The 27,783-nt window shown below is 32.8% G+C and overlaps 1 protein-coding gene across 5 annotated transcripts in view; it reads left to right on the top strand.

Moving 5' to 3' along the window:
- LOC130444920 (extended synaptotagmin-2-like) overlaps positions 1-27,783 on the top strand; it is a 115,369-nt gene that overhangs the window by 68,247 nt on the left and 19,339 nt on the right. For all 5 annotated transcript variants that reach the window (XM_056780288.1, XM_056780287.1, XM_056780290.1 and 2 more), the window contains 12 exons: positions 3,900-3,941; positions 5,858-5,983; positions 8,912-8,988; positions 13,893-13,962; positions 14,016-14,152; positions 15,795-15,915; positions 16,228-16,386; positions 16,439-16,524; positions 18,267-18,405; positions 18,460-18,546; positions 21,039-21,341; positions 21,440-21,554. In XM_056780288.1, coding sequence (XP_056636266.1) covers positions 3,900-3,941; positions 5,858-5,983; positions 8,912-8,988; positions 13,893-13,962; positions 14,016-14,152; positions 15,795-15,915; positions 16,228-16,386; positions 16,439-16,524; positions 18,267-18,405; positions 18,460-18,546; positions 21,039-21,341; positions 21,440-21,554 — 1,462 coding nt within the window. The remainder of the gene's footprint in view (positions 1-3,899; positions 3,942-5,857; positions 5,984-8,911; positions 8,989-13,892; positions 13,963-14,015; positions 14,153-15,794; positions 15,916-16,227; positions 16,387-16,438; positions 16,525-18,266; positions 18,406-18,459; positions 18,547-21,038; positions 21,342-21,439; positions 21,555-27,783) is intronic.

Here is a 27,783-nt window from a genome sequence, read left to right as displayed (position 1 = left end):
CTGTTCCAAGTCATTAAATTCTTCAAGAAGTATCGTCTGGAGTATATCTAAGGCATCTTCTCGCAGTGCATTCGTTAATTTCACTGCTTTTTCTTCGGACCAATTTTTTAATCTAGCGGCTGCCTCGAATTTTTTAAAGTAATTGGTCCAAGACGTCTTATCATCCAACGTTGAAGCCTCTACTTGGTCGAAACTGCCATTGTCTTGAATAGTGCTTATAGATTGCAGGATTTCATGTGTTCGTTCTTCTTTTCTTCTACTGGAATATCGGAATATCTTCAGTTATCGAATTTGCAATCTTTCTTTATAACTATAATTTTCTCGTTCATCTGATCTTTCATCGTTGTCATTCCATTCTCCATATCAGATTGTACCTTCTTATTCATTGTATTCATCTTTTTGTCTATATCCGATTATATCTGTTCATTCATTGTCGTTTTCTTATTCTCGATATTCGATATAATTTTATTTTCCATGTGATTGACTACGTCAATTTTCAATGACAAAATAGATAAGTTTCTGGATCAAATCCGTCACTTTACGAGTGCCACTTCGAGTCTTTCTACTAATTAGCGATTCTCCAGTTCGGCTTTCCTTTCCGTCACTCTCATGTCACCAAGTCTCTTGGCCATGTTTATGTCACTAGTTAAACTAACTTGATCCGCTAAACATACTCGGTTATATATCTAAAACGAAGTTCTCAAAAATTATAGAAAATAAAGAAATAAAACAAATAAATAAATAGACGTTCTTAAAAATTCGTTCAAAAGAAACAATGTAGAAAAATCGCCTGCTTTGTTAAAAATGTATGTTAAAAAACATCAAATAGGCCGCGATTTCGCCATATCTTAGAATTCCATATGGAATGGTAATGTTACGAACTCGTCTCCGACAGTAAGCCGGCCCTGTCCGGTTATAATGGCATTCTAAGATTTTCAAAGTTGCGGCCCGTTTGATGTTTTGATGAGGTTAGGTTAGGTTAAGTTTTTATCAGAGCAAGCGATTTTTTTACATTATTTATTTTGAACTAATTTCTAGAAAGGTATATTTATTTGTTTTGTTTCTTTAGTTTCTAGAATTTTTGAGTATATCGTCTTCAATATATAAACGAGTTAGCTTAGCGCAGTTAGTTCGTTTATAATAAATAGTCATAGTGAACGGAATGAAATAGAAAAGTGACCGAGGAATTTGAATAAATTAGTTAAGTATTAATGATAAGTTAATTATTATAAAAGTGTAGTGTGTGTAAAGTAAGTAAATTAAATAAGTAAGAGACAGTATTTATAAATTCACCACACGAATAGAAAGAGTGTAAATAAATAAGAAAAACATTACACTAACATAAAATGATGATGAATTAATATTCAATAAATAGAAATCTAATTTACCATAACCGATCGTTAGTAAGCCAAGTAGGTAAACATTTATTGCATATTATAAACATATCAATCGTCATCCTCGGATATCGCGATTCGAAATTTGAACCTTCGCTTCGCCGCACTACGCATTAAGTGTGCTGGAGTACCTTAATATTCATTTCGGAGAATGGATAGGCAGACTAGGATTCGTTGAGTGGCCTTCACAGTCACATGACCCGACACCCTGTGATTTATTCTTGTGGGCTTAATCAAGAATCGCGTTTTTGCAAGAGGACCACGCACTCTTTCCGACATCCGAACTACAATTGTGGAAGAATTTGAAACTCTTGACATGCTTCGCTGGACCTGCCTCTCCGTTGCCGTAAATGCATTGAGCAAGATAGACATCAATTTGAAACCTTTTTCGAATCCGTTTTTTCAATTTCTTTCAATAAATTCATTTTGACGCTCCAAATTTGTTGCCAGACTTATGTCGACCCCTATATAAAGAAGTACGCGGTTACTACTCAACACAAAAAACTTGACGATGAAAAAAATTAGTTCTGACTTGACCTGTTTTTTTTTTAATAAGCGATCGAAATAGTGGTTATATTTCAAATTTTTAAAAACTAATTGTAGAAATACAGTTCTAGTAAATTAACGCGGAGTGCAGTTAGTTTTAAATAAAATGGTAAACATTCTGGTAAACAGTTTACCTTCAGTCTCTGAAGACGATAACTTGGTTGTCGAAACGCACATCTGACACTGTATTTGTGAGTGTTGGTGTAGTGTTAGTGGAAAAAGTGGGTTAAGAATGAATATCACCAACGGTTCCAACAATTCCAATTTAGTCAATGTATGGGAGAGGTTAGTGATGAACACTGCGAGCCACAGGATATAGCTGGCGGCATGCAACAGCATTATTGGGGAAAGTGGACCCCTGCTATAGTAGCAAACTATTGTTGGACGTTAAGAAGATTAGATCTTGATTATAAAAGAAAAAGTAGTTCTTCTTTACACATTTAGATTTAAGAAATAAATTAATATAAGTAAACTTTTAACTGAGTCCATAAAAAACCCTAGCTAACTAAGACATAAATTATTCCCACTGTGAACAAATTAATTTAATTCCTTCCATGGGTTTGCAGAAGAAGTTTTTTTTGTTGACCAGTGTCAATAACTCACGAGAAAAAAACACCAAAATTTCGACTTTTGAACTTGAATAACAATGGATAGCTGATGACTTTTAATTGTTTAAAAGCAATGGTGTACACCAGTCCTTAACGAAAATTCAACTCTGTAGAAAATTTTCTCATTTGAATACTAATTTCCCGACCAGTTACTTCCAATATAAACAGGCATTCACTGTTTTAAATACTTATCTCACATTAAACCATCACGCCAGAATTATTTCTAGTTGAATACTCAGTGAGAGATATTAAGAAACATTTTTTAGAATATTATTTTGAATTGTAAAATTAGCTATCACTCTAACAGCCGGTTCCATAATACTTTTTAAAGGAAGCTTTAAATTTAAAGTTAAAGTCGCGCGTTTCATAATTGATATTCAGCCTAAATGTTCTCTTAATTTGAACTTTAACGTAAAATCACAGATGTTTCACTTTAGGATATTGAAGTCTTCCTTAGCGGGAAACATCAAATACAAACATTCATTATGTTTGAATTCTAAGCTGAACCCGGTGTCTTTAAAAGTTTCAAAAAATAAGAAGTTCATGACACCATGTTCAAGCTTATGCGAAGAGATTTCTTTCGACATTACTGACCACTCTGCAGGAAAAAATTAAAGAGATAAGACGCGGAAAGCCTCCCAAAGGTGTTTTCTTTTTGCAGGACAACGTCCCTGCACACTAATCTCATGTTGCCATGCAAAAAATTCGTGATTTAGAGCTTGAGTTACTAGAACACTCCTCTTATTCATCAGATTTGGCCATCTCTTTTCTCAGCTGAAAAAAATTTTAAAAGATCGTAAATTTTCTTCCAACGAGGAGGTAACAAAAGCTGTGGAGGTCTGGCATTTGACATTGAAATTTTGTTTGGTTCTATAGTAGGCTAAGAATTTTTCAAAATATCTTCGTATAAACACAACGGGGCTCAACGTGTTAAGGAGCCTTTACTTGAGAGCCCGTTACGAATCTGGAACTATTTCACTTCAACAACTAAGTTGAAGGACCCTTTAATCTAAAGGAAAAAAGGAACCTTCAGTTAAATTGCAAGTTAAAGTGGGATTATGAAACCGGCCTTATATTAATGAAACCCATTTAGTACCATATCAATCAGATTTCATGTGTGAAAAGTACGCTAACGAACTTCTACGTTTATTTACCACTTTTCACATCACTAATTACGAAATAACTATAGTTACTTTTCGCTTAATACAATAATCACTTTTTACTCTAAACTTCATTCTAGCAAAAAAATCACTTTATATTTTGTACTTCTTGTACGCATGCCCTAAAAAACTTTTTTTAGCATTAAGTAACTATAGTACATCTTATTTCATGTTTGTTATTTTTTTTTTAGGTAACTTTCCCAGATAGAGAGAGAGCAGAATGGCTTAACGAGGTAATACATTTCCTATTTGTTAAATATATTGAAATAAATTTCTCTTTTGTCCAGTCATTTCGTCGGAAAAATCGGGTTAGAAATGCAAATGAACCTAGAAAGCCAAATTTTGGATTTTACGTGGGGGGAGGGGGTTAAAAAAGCTTAAGTTCCAATTATCTAACAAAATAACCTTGTGGGTTTTCCGCCACCAGACACAGTTTTACTAACTTTGCGGCACGCTAAATATCGTAATTTTTCTCGAAAATAAAAAGTAAAGAAACGAATTCGTAGGTTTGAACACGCTCTACAAGTTTCATAGTGGACATTTTTCGATATCACGAGGTAAAAGGAAATAGCGAAAAACAATTTTTTTCTCCCCAAATTTATGGTTTTTTTATCAATATCTCAATAACGATGATCGGTACGTGAAAAATGTATAGGACTTTAATTGTAGATCGTACAAAGTGCAACAAAAAAGTATTACATAAAAATTTTTTTATCTCTACGGGGTCCCGACTTACGCGAAAAAACTGAATTTAACCCTTTTTTTCAAGATGGCGGAGAACCCACAAGGTTATTTTGGTCGAAAATTAAACTTAAGCTTTTCTAGACCCCCCCCCACACACGTAATATCCAAAATTTGGCTTTCTCGGTACATTTGCATTTCCAAATGTATATAATGACTGGACTAAATTTCTTACTTCGAAGACATTTTTTATCTGTTGTTGTTAATATCTCAATGTTAGGTCTCTTTTAATCGAAAATTAGTTTTAAAATAGAAAAAAATCTTGATGTTTCGAGCTATATCGGTCTTAATAAATAAAAGAATATTTGTTGTGTTGTAAAAATATTCTGAAACTGTTCTAAAAAACTTTTGAGAAAGAAAATTGAAAACCCTGGTGTCTTATGATTAACTTAAAACCCTTGTACGTTGTACATACAGTCCATAGTTGTTAGCGTAACATAAAAAAAGTCATAAATAAAAAAACTGATTATTTTTCAATATTTAGTTCCACATACTTTCCAGAACGCGTGACTTAAGCTTTGCAAACAAAAAATTGTCGAAAAATGCCAGATCAAGGCTATATGGTGGATGTTCAATCTCTGCGAAACAATATTATTGTACAGTAGCCTTGTAAGAGAAGCAGTGTTGACTGGAGCATTTTCATGAAGCAAAGCACACCTCGGCTGATTTTGCCGTGTCTTTTTTCCATAATTTTTTGACGCACCTACCTGAGTAAGTCGTGGTAATGTACCTCATTCACAGTTGTTTTTGATTTCTTATAGTCCATCGAAATAAAACATTCGTATTCCCAAAATATTGTAGCTATCACTTTTTTGGTGCTTTTCGAGACCTCTTGCTTTTTTGGCACAGGCTCTCCATTTCGATTTCACTCCATGAAATCTCGTTTGGATGTCGGATCATAGTTGCATCACCCGTTACAATTAATTGATCGAATTATACTTTCTTCGCACTGCGCTGAGAATTCACCTTGCACTAATTTTTGTTAAATGCTCATGTAGGATCCTTAGATCCTTTTTTTGCCGGTCACAACAATTTCTTCAACTGATTTAATGTTTTTTGGAGTAGTCATCGTCATATGACCTCCCGCATGTGGGTCATCTTCTAATGATTTTCGTTCCCAGCGAAACAACTTAGACCAATTTTTAATTGTTAAAAATGATGGATTCAAGTCACCATAAACAACTCCATTATGTTTTTAATTTCGAAATTTCATAACAACGCGAAACTTAATTAGAAAAATGGATAGAAGCAACGAGTTGATACTTTGTGCAAAGCTTGTTAAGATTTGTCACTGACTTGTGCATAAAAATTTTTTTGAACTATTGAGGCCAATGATTCATGAACCGCACTACGTATTTTATTATTTATTTATTATTTATCAATACTTGATTCTTTATATTTGTTTCAGATCATTGGACAATTATGGCCTAGTATATCTCTTTATGTAATAAAATTGTGCAGAACCAAATTGCAAACAAAAATTCAAAAGAAATTTGACGGTTTCAAATTTGAAGAAATTGATTTTGGATTTACGGTAACTCATTTTCAATTGATAAATAACTATGATCTGAGCAATCCTGATGTTTTTTGCTCAAATTTTAGAGCACAAGTGACTACTACAAGAGAATACCAGTGCTTTTCATGGCAAGGGAGTGTCTTAACGTATTTTCATAGTGCTAAAATATTTGATTTGATAAATAAAAATGTGGTATAAAAATTCAATGAAAAACTTTTATTGAATTAACACACTTGATTTTGGAAATACAAGTTTAAACGTCAGGGCGTATATAAAAACTCTAAATATAAAATTCCATGTCCGAAGCAATCATTACGCAACAGCCTGTTGATAAGGTTTAGTGTTGTCATCCGTCTGGGCATTTTTCAAAAAATGATTTCATTGTATCAAATAATTTTTCCACTTTTTCTATCCTTTCATTTATTTCCTGCTCTAGTTTGCTATCACTTCCTATTATTGCACCTAGATATTTTATCTTTTTACTTGTTCAATTTGTTCTCCTCTTTGAATATTATGTACTTCGTTTTCTATTGCTATAATCATGCTCTTAGTTTTGTTGGTATTTTATTTCATTTTTCATTAATTATCAAAATTAATTCATTGAATCCACCGAAACAACATTCATCTCATTCATAACCATATTTACAATTTCGAAATTATGTAAATCTTCTTACCATCTTGCTACCAATAGCAAATCATCTGCGAATATCAATTCTGTTATATATGTAGGCTCCTTCCTCCAAATCCCTATATTAAATTTTTTCATCTAACTCTTTGCTCTCTTTATTTTTTTATCTATTACTATTTTGAAAAGTAGTGGTCCTTCGATACTACATTTCTTATCATTTTTGTACATTGTTATTGTCATTGTTATTCTCTTTTGATACGGTTTTTAAATATTTGGAATTATATCTTCTCTTATTTGAACAAAGGTTTTTTTCAAATCTATGAAACAAATGAAATTCCTTGTCTTTATTTATTAATTTATTTGTCTAATTGTAAATATCAAATCGTTTGTGCTTTTTTCACTTTCCAAAGCGACATTGTAAGTCCTCTAAAGTGTCTTCGACCTTTCTTATTCTATTATTATAGTAATTTTTTTGCTGCTATGGTTATTATTGTTGTGATTCGGTAGTTTTTACAATTTCTTTTGTTGTCACTTTTATATATATATGTAGTATAGCTTATTTCAGAAAGGTATAGAGTAATAAAACCTCATTAGGAATGCAAAGGGACCACATAGTGACCCAACAAATATTTGCTACTTTAATAGTTTGGCATTGATTTCATTGTAAAATTTTTTCTTTTTATCAAGTGTATGTAGTACCACCCGGGTCGGGGTCAATATATGGGTTTAGCCTATTGTTATGCATTCACAAACATTGAAAATACTGTGCCAATGGCGTGCTGGTAGGATACTCGTAAAAAGAAAAGAATTTTAATTTAACAGAATAAAAATTAACAAAAAATACATAATACAGAAACTAAATTATAAAAAATCATAATATTCTTCGTCTACTCAGACACTGTCGTTATAATTAACGGGTCGACGGTCCGATCGATCATTTTTTCCTCTTCTTTAATAACATGTTGGACTGCTTTTCGCAGTGCTCTGGTGTCACCTCCTTAAAGGCTTCATTAAACAGTAGCTTAACGTCTTTCATTTTGAATATCATGTTGTTCTACTATATCTTTCGCGGCGTATTTCATAAAACGATGTTTGTGTAAATTTACTGTAGTTAATAGTTCTTTTTTTATCAAATTATCTTCAAATTGGTGGTTAATCAGTCAATAATTTTTTGTTTTCTCCAAGATGTAGTTGGTGTCTTCTCTATACGTCGAGAATGATAACTTGCGTTATCCGTAACTACTACTCAATCAGTCGGAAGATATTTTATTTTTTCACCAAAATAGTCTTCAAAAACATCCGAATCCATGTCCTCGTGGTAATCTCCCATATGGCACGACTGAAAGGATAGCAAACCTTCTTTTAAAAATCCCTCTTCTTTTCCATAATGGACGATTATTAGTCTTTTCCCTTTTTTTTTGTCTTGCCACATTTTTGGTAGTGTATACCCTTCATTAATCCACGTCTCAACAAGATAAAAGATTTTCTTCTACTCTGTTCTGTACTGTACTTCTTAAGTATTTTCGTCGCCAGCAAACAATTTCATCGCTTTCCATTAAAAGTGCTTTACGGTTATGCTTTTCCTAGGTAAAATCCATATTTCTCAAAGTGGTCCATAAAAGTTTTTTAGTTATCAACGGAATACTGTCATTCTGGCCAAGTTCCATTGAAATCTCATCTAGGGTGGATATTTCTCTTTTAAAATCAAAAAAAGAGTGAACTTTTCTTCGAATTACACTTTTGGTGTCTTCATCAAGGACTTTTACTGGTCCACTTGGCGTGCTATCTTTCTCCGCAGCAATAATTTAAAAACGGTGGACTTTCCAACTCCAGTCATTCGGGAACATCGGTCGACGGTTTCTTGTACAGTAAATTTCGGGTAATCGTATTTTATGCAAACATTTAAAATAATAAGTTTTTCATTCTCTGATAGTGGCCATTTTATTGCTAATCTTTCGTTCCATAGAATAATTTTTTATTGTTCCAATAGTTTTCTGTTTACAGATGGCAAAAAATTTACTCTATGCTGCTTTAAATTGCTTGATATTAAACTGTTTAATATACATCTATTTAGTTTTGTTTTCTATAAAAATCCTTTCTATTTGCATATTTACTTGAACAATTGTTGTTTCTGTTCAAAATCCAAAATTGTAATGGAAATGTTTATTAATTCTTCCATGTCTTTGCCGTCGGACCACTTCATCTACCATCCAATTATTATTGCTAAATAACACGACCAAAAAAAGTGTTCAGAAGTCACTTCGTGCCGTTAAGAAATATGGTTTACACTTGTATATTAAACAGTTATTTATTTTTAGCCACCAAAAATTGACGGAGTAAAAGTATACAATAAAAACGTCACAAAAGACTCAATTATTATTGATTTTGATTTATAGTAAGTATCTACGCGCCAAGATTCCAGTTGTTAAGCTATTCTTCTATAACTAATCAATTATACTATAACATAGTTATTAACGTTAAAAAGATCTTGTAGAATTGTTTTGAAGACCTTAGAAAAATATCTTAGCTAACTGGCTATCAAAGTAGCACAGAGAAGTAATCTTGATTTCACACCACCATTATCAACATTTGAGCTAATGAAAATTAAGGCATAGAGAGCAACGTGATATTGGGCGTGCTGTTGAAAGGTATATGGGAAGATTTAGGGAGCTGTGACTTATTGTGATCCATCATCACCTATATTTATTCGAGATAGTATGACAGTTGAGCGTTATGTTGATAATATTGTTCAGACCAATTTACTGCCATATCTAAATTGGCGCTAAAAAGTACTTTTTCAATAAGGCAATGCACCTCTACATATTGCATAGCAAACCATGGAGCTTCTCCAAAGAACTGATTTTTATAGTCACTAGATTAAATTCCATCCGGAATGTGTGGGATATGTTGGGTAGAGAACTGTTCAATTTACACTATACTCCAAAAGAGTATGATGACTTATGATTCATCACCACTTGCATTTATTCGAGACACTATGACAGTTAGGCGTTATGTTGACAATATTGTTCGGACCAATTTACTGCCTTATCTAAATTGGCGCTGAAAAGTACTTTGTCAATAAGACAATGCACCTCTACATATTGCATAGCAAACCATGGAACTTCTCCAAGAAGCTGGTGTTAATAGTAACCAGATTTAAATTCTATTTGACATGTGTGGGATATGATGGGTAGGGAACTGTTCAATTTATACCATACTCCAAAAGAGAATGATTTAGTTATCCACGAATTTAAAGTTACTTGAAACGGGATGCTACAAGCAATCAACGACTACTCATTTTTGCCGATACCTAGAGTGTATAATTTGTAAATTGGTACTTAATATTAATATGCAGTAGATATTAGGCAACTCACACTATTGTGGATAAAACTATATTGATTACATCTTATGTCCTAACGAGTTTTAAAATGATAGTTAATAATAGATTTATTGTGTAAGAATCCCAATTCTGATCTGTGCGGATACTAAGTATAACAGTCTTATCATACTAGCGGTTGTGGGGCGAAGCGGGCGCGCAATGAATGCATCGCAAACACGCCCCGGCTGCGCCGCGGGAATGTCACAGACGCGTGGCAGAAATGCAACGTTCTCGTCGCTTGTTTGTAGTGCACCATACACTCATTAACAAAATGGATTCCGGGGAGGAAACACTACTGTTGGCTTTGTTACTTTGGCGTTTGTACGCGACAATACAAAATGTCGTCCACACTACTATTAGCAGAGATCTCGTTGCCGACGCGCAACGAATTCACTGCGTATGCGCGGCGGGGTCGTTGCGCAACCGCTCCGCTTTGAATACGCTCGCAATCCGCTAGTTTGATAATGGGATAACCCCGTCAAGGAATCTCCGTTATTTTAGACAAAGATGAAAAATCCTGGAATCCGTCAATTTCTATTTTAATCGAGGTGTTTTATTACATACTATAAATTGTCACCCTTTTAAACCTCTACCTTTGACAGCTACACTCTCAGATTCTTTAAATAGCAAGGAGGGTCGTACGATGCTTCATTGGAAAAGGTCTGAAAAGCAGATATCAAAAATATATCACACTTTGCTTTAATCTTGGATAACCAAAAATTATGTAATTGTTATTCTTGAACGCTTATACAGATTTATTTTTTTCGAATAAAAACGAATAACACATGGTTAGAACAGTTTTTTTGAAATCTAGTTGATTTCAAAGTTGATCAAAACCAAGCATTCATCAAAATTATTGATGCCAATAATCTTGACAGTAACAAAGTGAGATTAACACTTGCAATTTGGTGACTTTTTTATCCACAACAATCGAAATGATACAGATTCATGGTTTAGCAGAAAAATGTGAAGCAGTTCTAATATTTAATGAAGCAGGCCGAAACTACCATGAAACTGTGATAATATTAAATGAACGTTTTTCAGATCGTCCAATTGATCGACATTACTATAGACGTCATAAAATTTTTTGAAATTGGTTCTGTAGAAAACAAGAAACGGGATAAAAGAAAAAAAGACTTCTGAGGTGAAACATTAGATATTTTATCTCAATTTTTAGTAAATCTATACAAGTCAAGTAGAAAAATTTACCTCTGAATATTAAGTAAATCACAAAACCATTTTAAAAATGCAAAAATGTCATCCAGAGAAGTAATCTTGACTTCGCATCACCATCATCAACATGTGAGCTAATGAAAACTAAGACATAGAGAGCGACGTTATATTGGGCTTGTTCATATGAACAAGACTTGAAATAATAATTTAGGAAGCTGTGACTTATGGTGATCCGTCACCGCTTACATTTATTCGAGACAAATGGACAGTTGAGCGTTATGTTGATATTATTGTTCAGACCAATTTACTGCCATATCTAAATTGGCGGCGAAAAGTAATTTTCAAATATGGCAATGCACCTCTACATATTGCTTAGCAAACTATGGAGCATCTCCAACCATCTGGTTTTTATAGTCACCAGATTTAAAACCCCATCGGACATATGTGGGATATGATGGGTAGAAACTGTTCAATTTGTATCATACTCCAAAAGAGTTATCCATGAATTTGAAGTTACTTGACACAGGATGCAGTAAGCAATCAGCGACCACTTCTTTTTGTCGATACCTAAAGTGTATTCTTGGTAAATTGGTACGTCGTTGAATTTTCTAATATTATGGTTACCGAAATAAGTGAACATTAAGTTTTCATTATAAAACATTTTTTTCCAGATCGTCCAATTTATCGACATTACTATAGACATTATGTCACAAAATTTTTTGAAACTGATTCTGTCATGGGAGAAAAAACAAGTAGATAGTGTATCTCAATTTGTAGTAATTCCATTTAGGTCAAGTAGAAAAATTTACCAGAGAATGCGAATTAAATCACTGAACCATTTTAAAATGAAAAATGTCATCCATATTAAGTCAAAAAGGCGCACGAATTGACAGATGGTGATACAGATCGACGACTGCAATACGAGGTGGTATTGATATCTAGTTAGCCTAGACCAATTCCATGCATAAACAAAATATTGCGTTACCATAGCAACGAACAATAACTTATTAGAAGTGTCAGTATAAAGTTTGACGTTAAAAAAGTAAACCAGACTTACGCAATAAATTAAAAGAAAAAAGATGTCCACCGAAATTGTGAAAATCGAAAAATTGGAGTATTGAGCAATTATCAAGTACCTGCATTTAAAGGTTAAAAGGTAAGCAGATTTACGAAGATATGCTTAATACCCTTGGTGATCAATGACCTACGTAAGCGACCGTGAAAAATTAGACTGCAAGTTTCAAAAGAGGTAAATTTTCCATTGAAAATGTTGACCGATCGGGAAGGCCAGTTTCTGTGGCAGTACCCGAAAATATCTATGCAATTCATGACATGAATTAATCAGACCGTCGAATTGGGCTAAAACGGATATCTGAAGCACTGAATATTTCATACGAACGCGTTCATCACATAGTTCACGTCAATTTGGATCCAGAATCAAAGCTACAATCTATGGAATAGCGACATTGTTTCAAGACCTAAGAAGTTTCGTGTCCAAAAATTTGCCAGAAAAGTTCTTGCTTCAGTTTTTTGGGATTGCCATGGGGTAATCATGATTGATATTTTGGATAAAAGTAGAACAATAACTGGAGATTACTATTCGACATTACTCTACGGGAAAAAATTAAAGAGAAACGAGGCGGAAAACTATGCAAAAGTGTTTTGTTTTTGCAGGACCACGCCTCTGCACACAAATCTCATTTTATAAGCAGACATTTTTTTAAAGGTCTAGAGACGTTGCAGGTTCGCTGTAATAAATTTATCCAAATAAGAGGAGAATATGTTGAGAAATAAAATATTTTGGCATTGAAATTTTGTTTCGTTCTATAGTAGGCTAAGAATTTTTCAATATATCCTAGTATTGTCAAACTATGGACCATAATATTCCACAAGATCCATATTATTTAAGACATATTTGTTTTTCCTACGAAGCTACATTCTATTTAAATGGTCACGTCAGATATTGGTATGACGAAAACCCCTCGACTGTTTCTAGAGTGTCATACTTAATTTCCAAATAAATTAAATGTTTGGGGGCAGGAAATTTAACGGGAGAAACCCATTTTAACCTGTTACACACACAAATAGTCCCTGCAATTAATGATATAGCTAGAAACAATCCAAGCGAATTCACGAGAGCTATTATTTTAAGCAGGATCGAGCTCCATCTCTTACGCTGTTCGAATTCGAAATATTTAAAATAATTTGTATCTTAGAAGATGGATAAGGCATCGTGAATTCATTGAATGGTTATCTTTCTTTCTAGTTTTTATTAATCAATTGTTTCATCCAAAATTTTAAATTTACACATTTTTGAGCTCTGCTTTTCAAACTTTATCCAACGAAGTATCGCACGACCCCACTTGTTATTAAAAAAATCAGAGGGGGTAGTTGACAAGGGTAGGGGATAACAGGGGTGACCATTTTTTGAATTTTATGAAAAACTTCGATTAAAATGAAAATTGACGGGTTCGAAATGGAGATTCCTAGCGGGGGTAAGTGTAAACATCCGCAACGTATAGTCATTTACTTAATCAATTGATGCCTTTTATTTCAGCACCTGTATTCAAAAAATGTATGAAAATTTCAATACTATTTGTATAAATACAATAAAAATCTAAAAACTGAGAAGCGAGATATGTGATATCTTTATATATAATGAAGAATTCTATTTTTTTTTTCTCTATTTTCCAATTTTGTAAAAATCTAAAACAAAGCCAATTTATAGGGTTGTAAATTGTTTTTAGCTACGACGGGGACTGCACTATAAATTTTTCAGTGTCTGGAACACAAATTGGACGAATCAAAGATTTTCAGGTAATTTTTCAAAATATCCTGGAGGTTTGCAGTGAATCTGAATATTTTTTTAGGTAGGAGCAGAACTGCGATTGGTATTGAAACCATTGATGATAAAAATGCCTTTGATTGGTGGAATACAAATCTTTTTTCTTAACACACCTGATATTAATTTCGAATTAGAAGGAATATCAGGTATTCCAGGTCTTAGGTGAGATAAGTTCATTTTTCAAATCTTACTGAATATTTCATATAACGCATATTTTGAGAATTTGTAGTTCATATTTAAATGGTATTCTTATGAATTAAAAGAAGAAGTTAATTGAATTGAATATGTTTTGTTTATTTTACACTCCATTCTATAGCTTCATTTAACTCAAAGTGGCTGCTACTGTTTCTTTGTCAAGCGCGCAAATATATTCACTATTAAAATTTCATATTATTCTAATCAATCATTTTCACATTAATTTCTCAACAACCGAAATAATTCATATGACGGATAGTTTTAATATTTATTTATGAATCAATATGAAGTTATTTACCATAAAATAAACATTAAATGGCCCTTAAAGTTACTCCAAGGGTAAAAATGGTGGTCTTTTAATATAAAGATGTTAGAAGGGCTTTTAGATAGTTTGGGGAACCTTTTTATCTTTTCAGTCACTCTGAACTTATACTGATATTTTTTACATTACATCTCATTGTTCTACTTCCAAAATACGTAGACTTATTTCAAAGGAGGCCAAAACAAACTATCCTTCCACAACAAGCTAACATACTTTGATTTTGAGGATATTAAGAATGATGTGTTATGTTTAATATTTAATTTTTGTAAAGAAAAAATTAAAATCTACCCCCCTTATCGATAAGTTACTGACGTTGTATGACTGTACGACAATAAGAGACTGAAGTGGTGTTGACACAAGCATTAATGCGTGTCTAGCGCTATCTATAAAAAATGTTTCAAACGTTCTTATACATATAAAAATTAAAAACTCTTTGGAATTGTTCTCGGTTTTTTGTGTCCCATTTCCAAGATCTTAATACTACTCCTTCGAGGCACTCAAGCCTTTTGATAAAATAGCTTCTATGTGTAAGATAGTATTTGACGGGGCAATCACCTGTCAGGAGACCTATCAACAGTTTAATGTTGATTCTGAGCATCTTAAGAAGTTCTTCTAAGACCAGGAATGTTTAGCTATCCGATCAGTTCGTTATTGCTGTGGCATCTTATGTGAAAATAAAACCAATTTAAAAGTGTCGGATCACACTTTACAAATTATTGAAATTGAAGCTAACAACCAATTTCTATTAGCTCAACGCCGAAAATCCCGTCTTGAGAAAATGAGCAGTATTGATAAAGGAATTAAAGTATAAACGATTGAGGTCTTCCATCACGTGATTAATACGTCAGCAACAATATTCATATGAATCGAATCAAAATTTCTGTCAACTCAGTAGAAATAATCATTATGACTAATAGACCAAAGGTTGCCCTTTTCAAATTGTTAATTTAAAAAGAAATTTTCCTTTTTTCATTGTTTGTATTTAGAAAAAATTTTTTGATATCGGTATACTAGGTGAATAAGTTACAAAAGCCAAAATCACTGCTAGCCAAGCTGGCTTATTACTGGAGAACACACTATTATTTTTGGTTTCTAAGTTTCTACCTTTGCTCGACAATATAAAAGAGAAATTTGTTAAAATGTTTTTAAATTTGATTGGATTAAGCGGTGGGCAAAAACTTTTGATCCATATTGTATAGAGTAATGTATACAGCTACTTAAAATTTTGTATTGTTGTATGTTATTATTTAGCACAGTTATTAAAAATAATTCTGTGCGATATTTTAGCTACTTCATTCGACAAAAGATTGAGGAAAGAATAACAAAAAAATTGGTATTCCCAAATAAAGTAACAAAAAGGTTTTCTAAGTCTGTTGAGGCTGCTGAATTGAAATCATTAGAACCAGCGGTAAGAATTATTGATATTTTCAACTTTTCAAAAAAAGTATGCTTCGCTTGCATATATTCGTATAGGAATCTAATTTACTAGTTTTGAGATTTTAAGAAAATTATAATTTTAATACCTAAGCTGTTAGTTATCTCAAATTATATTTTTTGAATTTTCTAGTTTCCATATTTTTCTGCTAGTATATTTGTTAGTATACCTAAATTGGAGAGGTTCATTACAGTGCAACATATTGTGAATTTTGCAAGGATTATAGCGTACATAAATCGGTTTATATTAACCTGATATATTGTCTATCTTGTCTTTGTATTTCAGGGTGTTTTGAGAGTGCATGTATTTGAAGCTAAAGATCTGGAAAGAAAAGATGTTACCGGAAAATCGGATCCTTATGTTGTATTAACGGTTGGCGCTCAAGAACGAAAAACTCCTGTCATAAAAAGGGACTTGAACCCAAAATGGGACTACTGGTGTGAAGTACGTGATTAAAAATGAATTTTTTTATAATGTTAATTTTTTATGATTTTAGTTTGTAATTTTGGATCCAGTAGGACAACATCTACATTTTAAAATGTTTGATCAAGACGATTTAAACGAAGATGATTTTATGGGAAGGTATATATCAAAGTATTATATATATAAGATATTACTGTACATAATTTATAATTTCCTAACCCTACAGTTAGACAATTTAAACTGAAATTTTGACAAAATCTCATAACTATAATAATGAGTATATTAAGACTCCTTATAATTAAAAAAAACGTTAAGACAGGATTTACCCCACAGTTATGTCCTCTTAGGTTTAGCTGTAATATCACTTTTTAGTAACTTAGATATACACAACCGGTCAAAATTTCTGCTTACCTTATAGTTTGCTTGTTACACAACATATAAAAATAATACGATCGATTTTAATATTAATATTTTGTATTGAACCCCCTTTTGCATTTACTATTTCGGTATACAATTTTGGTATTCTCTCAAACAATTTCGATAAATAATCGTCATCTATTTGATTCCATTCGTTTTTTAAAATATTCCAAAAACGTGAAGGAGAAGTAGGACACTGCTCTGAATTCCCTATCCAATTTGTCTCTGAATTCCCTATCCAATTTGTCTCTGAATTCCCTATCCAATTTGTCTCACAACAACTTAATCGGGTTGAGGTTAAACGGTTGTAACGGCAAAATCATTACTTCCGGTACATTTCTCCTTTCCAATTGCTTCAAATACTCATTGCACAGCTTCGTGCAATTCTTCGGATCGACATACCGGAAGATTATTTTTCTGTCGATTCGGCGCTGGCCAAAACATACTACATTCACCTTTAATATTTCTTATAACCTTTCCTTACAATCCCTTCAATTCTTACCAGGTCTCCAGTCTCCCTTCCTCCAAAACATCCACGAACGATCACTGAGCCTCCGCCGTGTCTTACAGTCGGGATTACACATAGATCTAAAATTCGTTCTTCCTTTGATTTGCGTATAAACACGCTTCTGTTAGACCAAAAAACCTCAAATTTAATTCACCACTCTATAAAACACTCTCCTACTTTTTGTGCATCCAATCTTTATCCTCCTCGGCCTACTACAACCTCTCAAATTTATTTTGAGCTTTCTTCACCATTCCAAAAAGGACAGCTTCGCTCAATCTTATTTCACTGTAGAAGTACTCAAATTTAAATTCCTAGATTCTTTGATTTGAGCTGCTATCTCTGGACCCGTGAGTCCTCGATCACGTTTACTGATCAATAGAATACGTTTATCTTCGGCGATTGTGGTTTTTAGAGGCCGCCCTGTACATTTTCTACCGCCAAAGTTACTGGGGAATGCATATTTCTTTATTCAAATAATCCACGGTAAGTCCAGGTATTTTTAAATCGGCGGCTTGTGATTAATGCACGAGATTCAATCGATAGTTCCTTGGTTTAACCCATTCTAAAATTTACAAGTCTGAATTTACGAGAACGAAAACACTCCGTATACTAACCTCACAAAAAGATTTTTTAGTCCAAAAAGTATAAATAACACACGCTCTTGTGTGTCACAGGGCTAACTGGGCATAACTATAATCATAAACATCGAAAAAATAATTCACAGTTAAAGCAAATCATCTGGTACTTACAAGTATTAACTTGTCGCATTCACCGACTGAGTATAAACATGCGCTCGGATACAGTTATCAAATAACGAACACTATCATTTTTTGTTTGTAAGACACCGTTGAAACCTTCACGTGACAGTATGAAAGAAATTTATTTAAAGTGTATTTTGAAATGTAATAAACGGATTATGGGGTAGGCAAAAACTTTTAACCGGTAATATATTTCATCGATACACTTTGCCTTCTAGTGGTATCATTGAAATTCACCAGGCAATAAAAGAAGGAGAAAATGACAAGTGGTTTAATTTAGACAACGCAAAACATGGAAAAATACATCTTAGATTTACTTGGTTAGGTCTCTCTGCTAATCAGGAAGACTTGCAGGCGGTATGATATTATAGTTTTCATTATTTTTTCAGTAAACTGTTTGTGCTTTTTTAGGCATTAAAAGAAATTGCTTTATTGAAAGTAGCAGATATAAGCTCCGCACTCCTTACCATATACTTAGATACCGCACAAGATCTTCAGGTAATGGCAAATCAAATTGTATTTTCAGATTAAAATATTTTTTTTTGTTAGTCAGTCTTACATATTTGTGTCATTAAAATTCAATTACAAATATGGATAATATCCAAGAAACTATTGAATATTTAGGGTCAAAACAAATAGAAAACATTAGGCTCCACAAACATATTAGAATAAATACATCTAGGAAATTTTTGCGAAGTATACGTCTTAAAAACTACTAGTTAACCAAACTTGGGCTCTTGTTAATTATTTTATATTCAATTCATATGCTTTTTAATTCGTTAAAAAATAATCTTCTCACCTCTCTGCTATGCTTTTCCTTAAAAAAAAAAACATTGATCACTGGTTGAAGTTCAGAAAAGCGCTGATGGTCTCTTCTGTAACCAAACTTACAGAACAATGTAATAAATTATTTTCTGGATCTGAAATTGAAATATCTGGTTTTAGAATACTTCCGTTCAAGAATTATTGATAAATATTTTATTGCAAGATGTTTTTGCTTGAATTATAGATTCCAAATTTTCCAGTTACAGACGTTGTGAAGTATTCACTTATATGAGGATATGTGATTTTAATAACTTTGATTACAAGATAAAATATTAGAAATTTATATCCGGGAGAAACGCTCTTTGATTGGTGGCACCTCTAGTAACGACAAAGTGAAAATATAGTTATTGCTTGTTTGTAATTAAATCGATCTGTCAGCTATTTCTGAAACACTTTTTGAACTAGTGGCATGAATGTTCGCTTAAAGTTCCAAAATAAATACACTTCTATGTGAGCAAATATCAGAAATCTACCCAAGATATATGTATACACATATTATTCATACCTCAACAGCAAAAAAACAGGACACTTCGTATTTTTCTTAGTAAAAGCTAATTTTCAGCAATGTGTTTATTTTGAGGGTATTCTAGTTATTACAGAGAATGTAGGATCTAAGTCCATTGAACTAATCCTTTCAGGATTAGTAAACAGTTAGATAAAAATCATATTTGATTTATTTTTCTTGAAGTTGATTTATCTGTCGGACCTATTCTAAACTGTAAGTAGTTTTTTGCAACATTAAACATCTTAATTTATTATTTTTATTATTTTTAATTGGGTCCAAAATAATGGTTTTTTCAAATGTTGACATAGCCCGAGAAGGTCGGAGCTTAAGGTACATTGCCGAAACGCATGGGGTAGCGAAGTCTACCATTCAAGATGCACTCCGGCGTTTCCGGGAGACTGGTAGCTATGATAGGAGTGCCGGCAGTGGCCGACCAAGGGCAACAACGGCAGTCGATCAATTTATTACGTTGTCGGTATTGGGAGGCCGATATTTAACGGCTCCTGAGGTTCTAAAAAAAGTTGATGGGGCTCGGAATACACGTGTAAGTGCAGACACAGTGGAGACTGAGGGAGCATGAAAACATACCAAGGCGAACCGAGACAGGGCCTCAACTCTTGAAAGGCATCGATGAGGAATGATTATTTGCCCATCAGTATTCTCATTGGACACTGCAGCAATGGGGAACTGTTTTATTCACATGAGTCTCTATTTGGTCTATACCACTCAGACTATCGAGACAGAGTTGGAGACGACCAGGGTGAATCACTGCCTTTTGAAACGAGATCAGTTATGGTTATTTCCATAAATAATGGGGCTCTGACTGCTCAGAGGTACATCGAGGAAGTGTTCCTAGAGGCTGTCATCCCATTTTAATGCAGAATAGTGCTCATCCACATATCGTTAAAATTGTTACCGAATACTTTGAAACAAATGGGAATCACAGTTTTGGACTAGCCTACACGATCTCTTGATACGAACTCCATAAAGCATTTGTGGGATAATTTAGAGAAGCATGTACGACGTCAAATTCAGGGGATCAGTATGTATTACAGTATTACAAAGCTCTTTGGGTTTCATAGAGCTAACTCGACTTTTGTGTTTCGAAGAAAATAAACAAACGTTATTTTTTTAATTATTTATAAACTTTTATGAACACCTTAGCACTATACACCATTGATATATCATTTCTTACTGTAAATTTAAAGTAAAAATATGAACTTTGCCTTGGCTGCGTTATATCGTGACACATGACCAGTTGTAGAACAAATCGTTTTTCGTATGACTTTGAAAATTTAAACTCTCAACATTTCAGCACCGTATAGTATGTATATTGTACTATAAATAATAGTTTAAAATAATTTCCAAAATGGTTAAGTAGCTAGCCTATTACTAGAAATCCGAAAAAATGTACCGTGCAGCTTAAACAAAGTTCAACTTCTTCGACAAACAACAAAAAATTGCGTTTATATATCTACAAAAAGTCTGTAGTGTATCTTTTAAGAAATACTTATCATACATATACGTTTTAAAATTAACGCACTTGAAAATAAATTCTGTTTTTGTAGTATTTTTATATTCAACGTTTTTCTAGGAATTGTATCAATGCTAAATTTACTTTGAATATCTTGAATGAAATTCTAATGGCCTGAAATTTCAGAGAGTGAAGTCTAAAAAACCGGAACCCTATGTAACGTTGACAGTGAACAAATATCAGCAAAAAAGTAGAGTAAAGAAACATACCTGTGATCCAATGTGGGAACAAGGATTTTCAATATGTGTTCCTAATCCAGAAACTGATTCACTTAATTTGGCAATAATAGATAAGGAGAGTGAGACAAAGCTGGGTCAATTAACATACCACATTAAAGACCTTTTCCGATGTCCAGACATGCAGATTAGTAAAGAAGAATTTAATTTAACTAATTCTACTGGGAAAATTGTTATTTCCCTTCAACTTCGGGTAAGATTAACTTTGTAAATGCTCAACTTTCTTGTTAAAATTCTAATAATAATAATAATAATAGTGGACAGATTCGATTTAACTCAAATTATTTTTAGATTTTAATGCACAATAAGTATGAATGTGATGAAAGTGATACTGATTCTGAAAACGATTCAAACGAAATTTCTCGAGATAATTCCGTCCGGTCATCTTCCAGGAAATTCAGAACAAGTAGGCATTACTAATTATTATTTAATTTACATATAAGATCGCAATTAATATAGGGTGAGTCATCTGTATTTTTGGATCTAGTGAGTAAATATTGAAATTTAAAAAAAAATCAAAGACAATTAAAAATTATTAACAGTCATACGATATTCTCCAAAAGTACTTAAACATATCTAATGTACGTTTTATTGTTTATATTCAATCACATTTTTCAATTTCTCATATAGAATTAGGTCAATTTTGATAAGATTTCATGTACATAAAATTGTTCTTGAGATATTTAATTAGTTGCTAAAATAACAAGTTGGCGCAAAAGCTTAATTTCTAAAAACTATTTTCATTTTACCAAATGAAATATACAATAGGATTGGTGTGAATATTAGTATCAGCATAATTTTTAATATTAGTATCAGGAACAATTGATGCTGATTCTTAATACCGATATTTAACTGCTTAATGTAAAATAATGATGCAGAAAAATATGAATGTATGTATGTTAACATAATAGATTTAGAGTAAGAGATTTTGTGCACTGTAATTACAATTATGAAATATACATTCCAAATGCATAAACTACAATTATAAGTTAAAAATGGAACTCATTTGAGCCATCCAACTATAAGACTAGACCTATAGACCAGTGTTGCTCATCTCTAAATTTTACCTTGAATGAGAAAAAAGTTCCCAGTTTGGAGTCTATATCAAGAGAAGGGTGAAGATAGGGTGGTTAATCGTTCATTGGTAAGAAGTGATCCTATTTCGTGGTTTCAATATACCTACTCTATGCAAGGAATCACCCCTTTCTCTTGGTTGATTCCAAGGCCTCAACAAAAAGCCGAAACAAAAAAAATATAAAATGATTAAAATAGAAAATAAAAATAATAATTTTACCATTAAGAACACTGTTCACACTAACACACTTAGTGATGGTCTTAAGCACACTGGGGAGCTAGTCGCCTGGACCTATTGGCAGGTTTTGGGGTTTTGAGACACGTGGGAAGTATATTATTGGCTGTAGGGGTAATAAATGTGTGGAGATCGGCTTCTCGGGGAGTTTTAGAGGAAATGTTGTTGACCGGAGTGGTATTGGAGCGAAGTGGATGAAAAGATGTTTCCAAGATACCGGAAATTTCTGACGTTAAAATAGACTTTAGCTGAAAGAAATAAAGAGACTTGTTATTAATCTGTAGAATAGCTTGTTCAGATTAAATTTAGCAACATTTCATGTATAGTAAAAGGTCTTTATTCTCGGGGTATATGATTTAGATATAGATATGGAATTTATATAGGGGATTTTTTCCTAGTTGACAAAATGAAAACAAATCTATAAGAAAATAAATTGACCTTATTGATTAATTACATATTTTATTCATACTTAGGCAACAGTTTAAAAAATTTTGTAATTTTTTATTGCTTGACAGTATTTTAAAGATCCCTCAAATCAAACTAATATCCAGCAATGGTATTATCAATTTGCCACAAAGCTCATAGATTTTTCAATTTAAATGTCACATTTCCAATGCTTTTTAAACCTCTTCTTCAATGGGCTATGAATTTAACATTTCCTCCAAGTCGGTTTCAGTCACTTCTTCATCTTGCGATTCAATTAACTCCTGAATGTCACTTGATTCTATCTGTTCTAACCCATTCTCGTTCTTTTCCATACGCAATAAATTTGTAATTTTCAGTTGTCCCAATGATTCATTTATGTTTACGATGCATTTTGCTGTGCCAAATTTCTTCCGACATTTTATAACATTCATATCAGGATCACATTCTATATTATCCAATATGATTTTGGGGATTCCTCTAATGTAATAGAACTTAGAGGCATAGCTTATTTCTTGGTCTATAGGTTAAAGTAAAGCCGTCGTATTGGGAGGAAAAATGTCACTTTTATATTTGGATGTATAGTTTTAAGTTGATGACCTGATGCATTGTCCAAAAAATGCTTTAAAATCTAAATTCTTTTTTTAAATCAGTTTCAACTTCAGAAACAAAACAATTCCGGAACCAGTCACAAAAATAGTGCTTGTAACTAACGCTTTATTATTAGCACGCCAAAACATTGGCAGGTTGCCCTTGGTTCGATTTTTTAAAACATGAGGATTTAACAATCCGTAAAGCAGTAGTGGTTTAAAGACACAATTTCCAGATGCATTAGAATATAGCAGCAGTATAACTTTGCTGCCTTAAATCTAGGGGCACGCATTTTTTTTTGGTCGTCATTCTCTTCCAAAACAGTGCAGTTTCGTCAGCATTGAATACTTGCTTAGGATTGTATCCTTCATCAGTTACTATGTTTGCAAATTTTTCGAGATATCTTTTTTCCGCAGCTGTGTCTACTGATGCAACTTCTCCAACGATTTCAACGCTATCCAATGATTGTTTCACATTAAATTTATTGAACCAATCTTCCGATGTTTGAAATACTTCATCTGGACATTCACCACCACACCACAACTACCATCAAGTTCTTTAAAAGGTGCGTAAGGACGTTTTACCTTTTCCTGGACCATTGGAATACTCAGAATCATCTTTTTTTTGGTTGCGGTCTTTGATCTATAATCACGAACAATTTTTGCTGACAGTGAAGTTGAAGCTACAGACGATCTTTTTTTAAGGATCGTATTGTTGATTCGTTGACATTGAATGAATGTGATATGGGTGCAAACGACTTTCTAAGGCGTAAATGATCAAGCATTTCTATTCTCACTAGTTGTTATAAGATATATTTTACTTTTTTATTAGTTCATTTGAATACGCATTTACAAATAATATTGGGATAGATATCCATTGGAATTGTTCTATTAATATGAATGTACTCATGTACCGATTAGATTCGCGATTAAAGAAATCTTTAGCCGTGATTATAGCAGTTGGATCGCATTTTTTTAATCCGAGACTAGTGAAAACGCAGAAAGAAGCGCAAATAAGCTTTTACTGTAAATTGTTGAATCCAAAACTCAGCTTTATTCCTCAAAATAAGCTCATTTAACAATTCAAATGTTTAGAAATCATGGCCAAACATCTATTGAGAATATCATATAAACCAAAAATGTCAATAATTAAATTAATAACCTATAAAGAGAACTACTATTTTCAGATTTTAAGTTCTGCCAGAATAAAGATAAATGTTCTATGTCACAAATATATTTATAAAGGGTGTTATTAAAAAAGGCGCTCCCGTCTCCAGATTTGATAGAAAATTGAAAAATATTTGGAGCTTACTCAGTAAAAAAGTATACACGTTTTTGCCGCAACTACTGGTGATATTGTATTGTAATTTTATACGAATATGTTTTGGAAGCTGATACATCCAATGTTTTCATATCTGACTCTTAGAGGGTCCTAGTTACACGGTTCGTACCAAGTAGTATTGATTGTAACTTTTTCGATATTAGATTTATTAAACAAAATGACCGATGCTAGTATAAAGTATTGATAAAGTTAATAATAATAATTATTATTATTAATTAGTAAGCATTATGTGAATTGAAAATTTTTTGTTACGTAAATGAGACCCCATCGATAATACGGATAGACATAAAAAAATTGGAACTGAGGGCTTTCACTTCTTGTAACGTTTCACAAAATCCAGTGTAATCAGTATAGAATCTTGTTTTTCAAAGTTAAATAAGTATGGACACTGAGCTATTGGAGGCATTAGTATGAAACAAACAACAATTTGATGATCGTGTATTGCGGTTCTGGGACTCAAACTGTTTGTTTCATACTAAGACCCCCAATAGCTAAGTACCCATAAATGTTTAACTTCGAATTTTACACGGAAATAGCATTTTCTCTGAATTTGTCTTGGAAAATTGTCATTCATTGATAGTTATGACGTTGAGTCAGTGATAATTACATTTCTAAACCTTGTTATTTGTTAAATTAGATATTGTTATTCAAAATGTACTCAAATTTTGAATACACTGACATGTTATTAACCTTAGGCGAATGTTTAAGAAACTCTAGTGCAGCTGTTACGCAACAGCAATGAAAAGTCTCCTCGAAGAAACTTACCAAGTAAAAATACATAGAGCCATTGAACAACGTTATGAATAAACTGTGAATATGAGACCTAAAAAATAAATTTTGGTAGGCCAAGAGCATCAAGAAACTTTAGTAAAGAAAATATGATTTTAAATTTAGTTGATCAAAATCCAACCGTTGGCATAAGGAATGCGGCAAGACAAACAAATACGTATTCTTCAAGTACTTGGAGGATACTTAAAGAGCAACAGCTACATCCTTATCATTACAGACAAGTCTAAGAGCTCTTGCCAGACGATCTACCAATTAGAGTGGATTTTTGTCCAACATTACAAGAAAAGACAGTTCTCAATCCAAATTTTTGTTATATTCTATATTATTCTATTATAGTCTATATTTTGGTATATTCTTTTTACATTCCTATAAAATTTCAATACAATGTTGCCAGTACTTGCGGCAAAATCTTAAAAAATGTGTTTTCTTCAACACCTTTTATCTTGAATACAAATGGCGTTACGAAAATTTTTCACTGAGTAAACCCCAAATATTTTTCAGTTTTCTATTTATTTTAGAGACGGGATTGCCTTTTTTTGAAACACCCTGTATTATATCAGACGAAAAGGAATCGATATTTTTAATATGAGGTGATTATGACATAAAATATGGTGAATGAACATTATGTTTCCAAGTTGATCATAATCTTAGACTACAGTTTCTTGCGTTTCAATATACTGAATGTTTTTCCGACTCATAGCTTCTCGAATTATTTTGTATGTAAAAAAGAGTTGGGGTAATAGCTTTTCCTACATGGAAATTGATTGTGTTATATTTGGACACAATGTTGTATCAAGGTGGCAGAAATATCGGAATTTCTCACAAATCCTGTATGCTCTTTTATCCTGATAGAGATTTGAATATTATGTCAAAGCACTTAATGTACTTAAGACAATAGGCGGGATATATGAATTACATTATATTACAGTATTTGATTAATTCACATTATTTATCATCTCCTCTTGACGTTATAATTAACGGGTCGACGGTCCAATCGATCAAGTAGTCAAGATTCCACATTTTCTACTCTTTTTTAATGACATGCTGGACTGCTTTCCGCCAGTTATCTGGTGTCACCTCCTTAATGGCTTGATCAAACAGTAGCTTAACGTCTTTCATTTTGAATGTCGTGTTGTGTCTTGTTACAAATTCTTTCACTTGCGCCCATATAAGTTCTATAGGATTTAGTTCGCAATGATTTGGCGGTGTGCGCAGCATAGTTACACTATGTTTTACTGCTATATCTTCCACGGCGTATTTCATAAAACGATGTTTGTGTGAATTTACTGTAACTAATAGTTCTTTTTTTATCAAATTCAATATTTTTGATGGTTAACAAGTCAATAATTTCTTGTTTTCTCCAAGACGAGTTTGGAGTCTTCTCTATGCGTCGAGAATGATAACTTGCATTATCAATTACTACTACTGAATCAGCCGGAAGATATTTTATTATTTCACCAAAATAGTGTTCAAAAACATCCGAATCCATGTCCTCGTGGTAATCTCCCGGCAAACCTTTTAAAAATCCCTCTTCGCTTCCAATATGGACGTTTATTAGTCTTTTTCCTTTACCTGAAGGCACCTCAATACTCGTTGACAGGCCTTTCATGAAAGCTTGGCGAGCACTGGTTATATTTTTGTCTTGCCACATTTTTGGTACCGTATAACCTTTATTAATCCACGTCTCATCAAGATAAAAGATTTTCTTCTGATGTTCTGTACGGCTTTATACTTCTTAAGTATTTTCGTCGCCAGCAAACAATTTCATCGGTTTCCAGTAAAAGTGATTTACGGTTATGCTTTTCCTAGGTAAAATCCATATTTCTCAAAGTGGTCCATAAAAGTTTTTTAGTTATCAACGAAATACTATTATCCTGGCCAAGCTCCATTAAAATCTCATCTAGGGTGGGTATTTCTTTTTTAAAATAGAAAGAGTGAACTTTTTTTCGGATTACTTTTTTGGTGTCTTCATCAAGGACTTTACTGGTCTGCCTGTACTTTTCTTGGGAGGTCCCACTTGGCCTGCTATCTTTCTCCTCCGAAATAATTTAAAAACGGTGGACTTTCCAACTCCAGTCATTCGGGAATATCGGTCGACGGTTTCTTGTACAGTAAATTTCGGGTAATCGTATTTTATGCAAACATTTAAAATAATAAGTTTTTCATTCTCTAATAGTGGAGA

The sequence above is a fragment of the Diorhabda sublineata genome, chromosome 6, assembly GCF_026230105.1.
Source record: "Diorhabda sublineata isolate icDioSubl1.1 chromosome 6, icDioSubl1.1, whole genome shotgun sequence".
NCBI classification, from domain to species: domain Eukaryota; kingdom Metazoa; phylum Arthropoda; class Insecta; order Coleoptera; family Chrysomelidae; genus Diorhabda; species Diorhabda sublineata.
The sequence above is the reverse complement of the archived record's forward strand: the minus strand, read 5'-3'. Positions and strand labels throughout refer to the sequence as shown.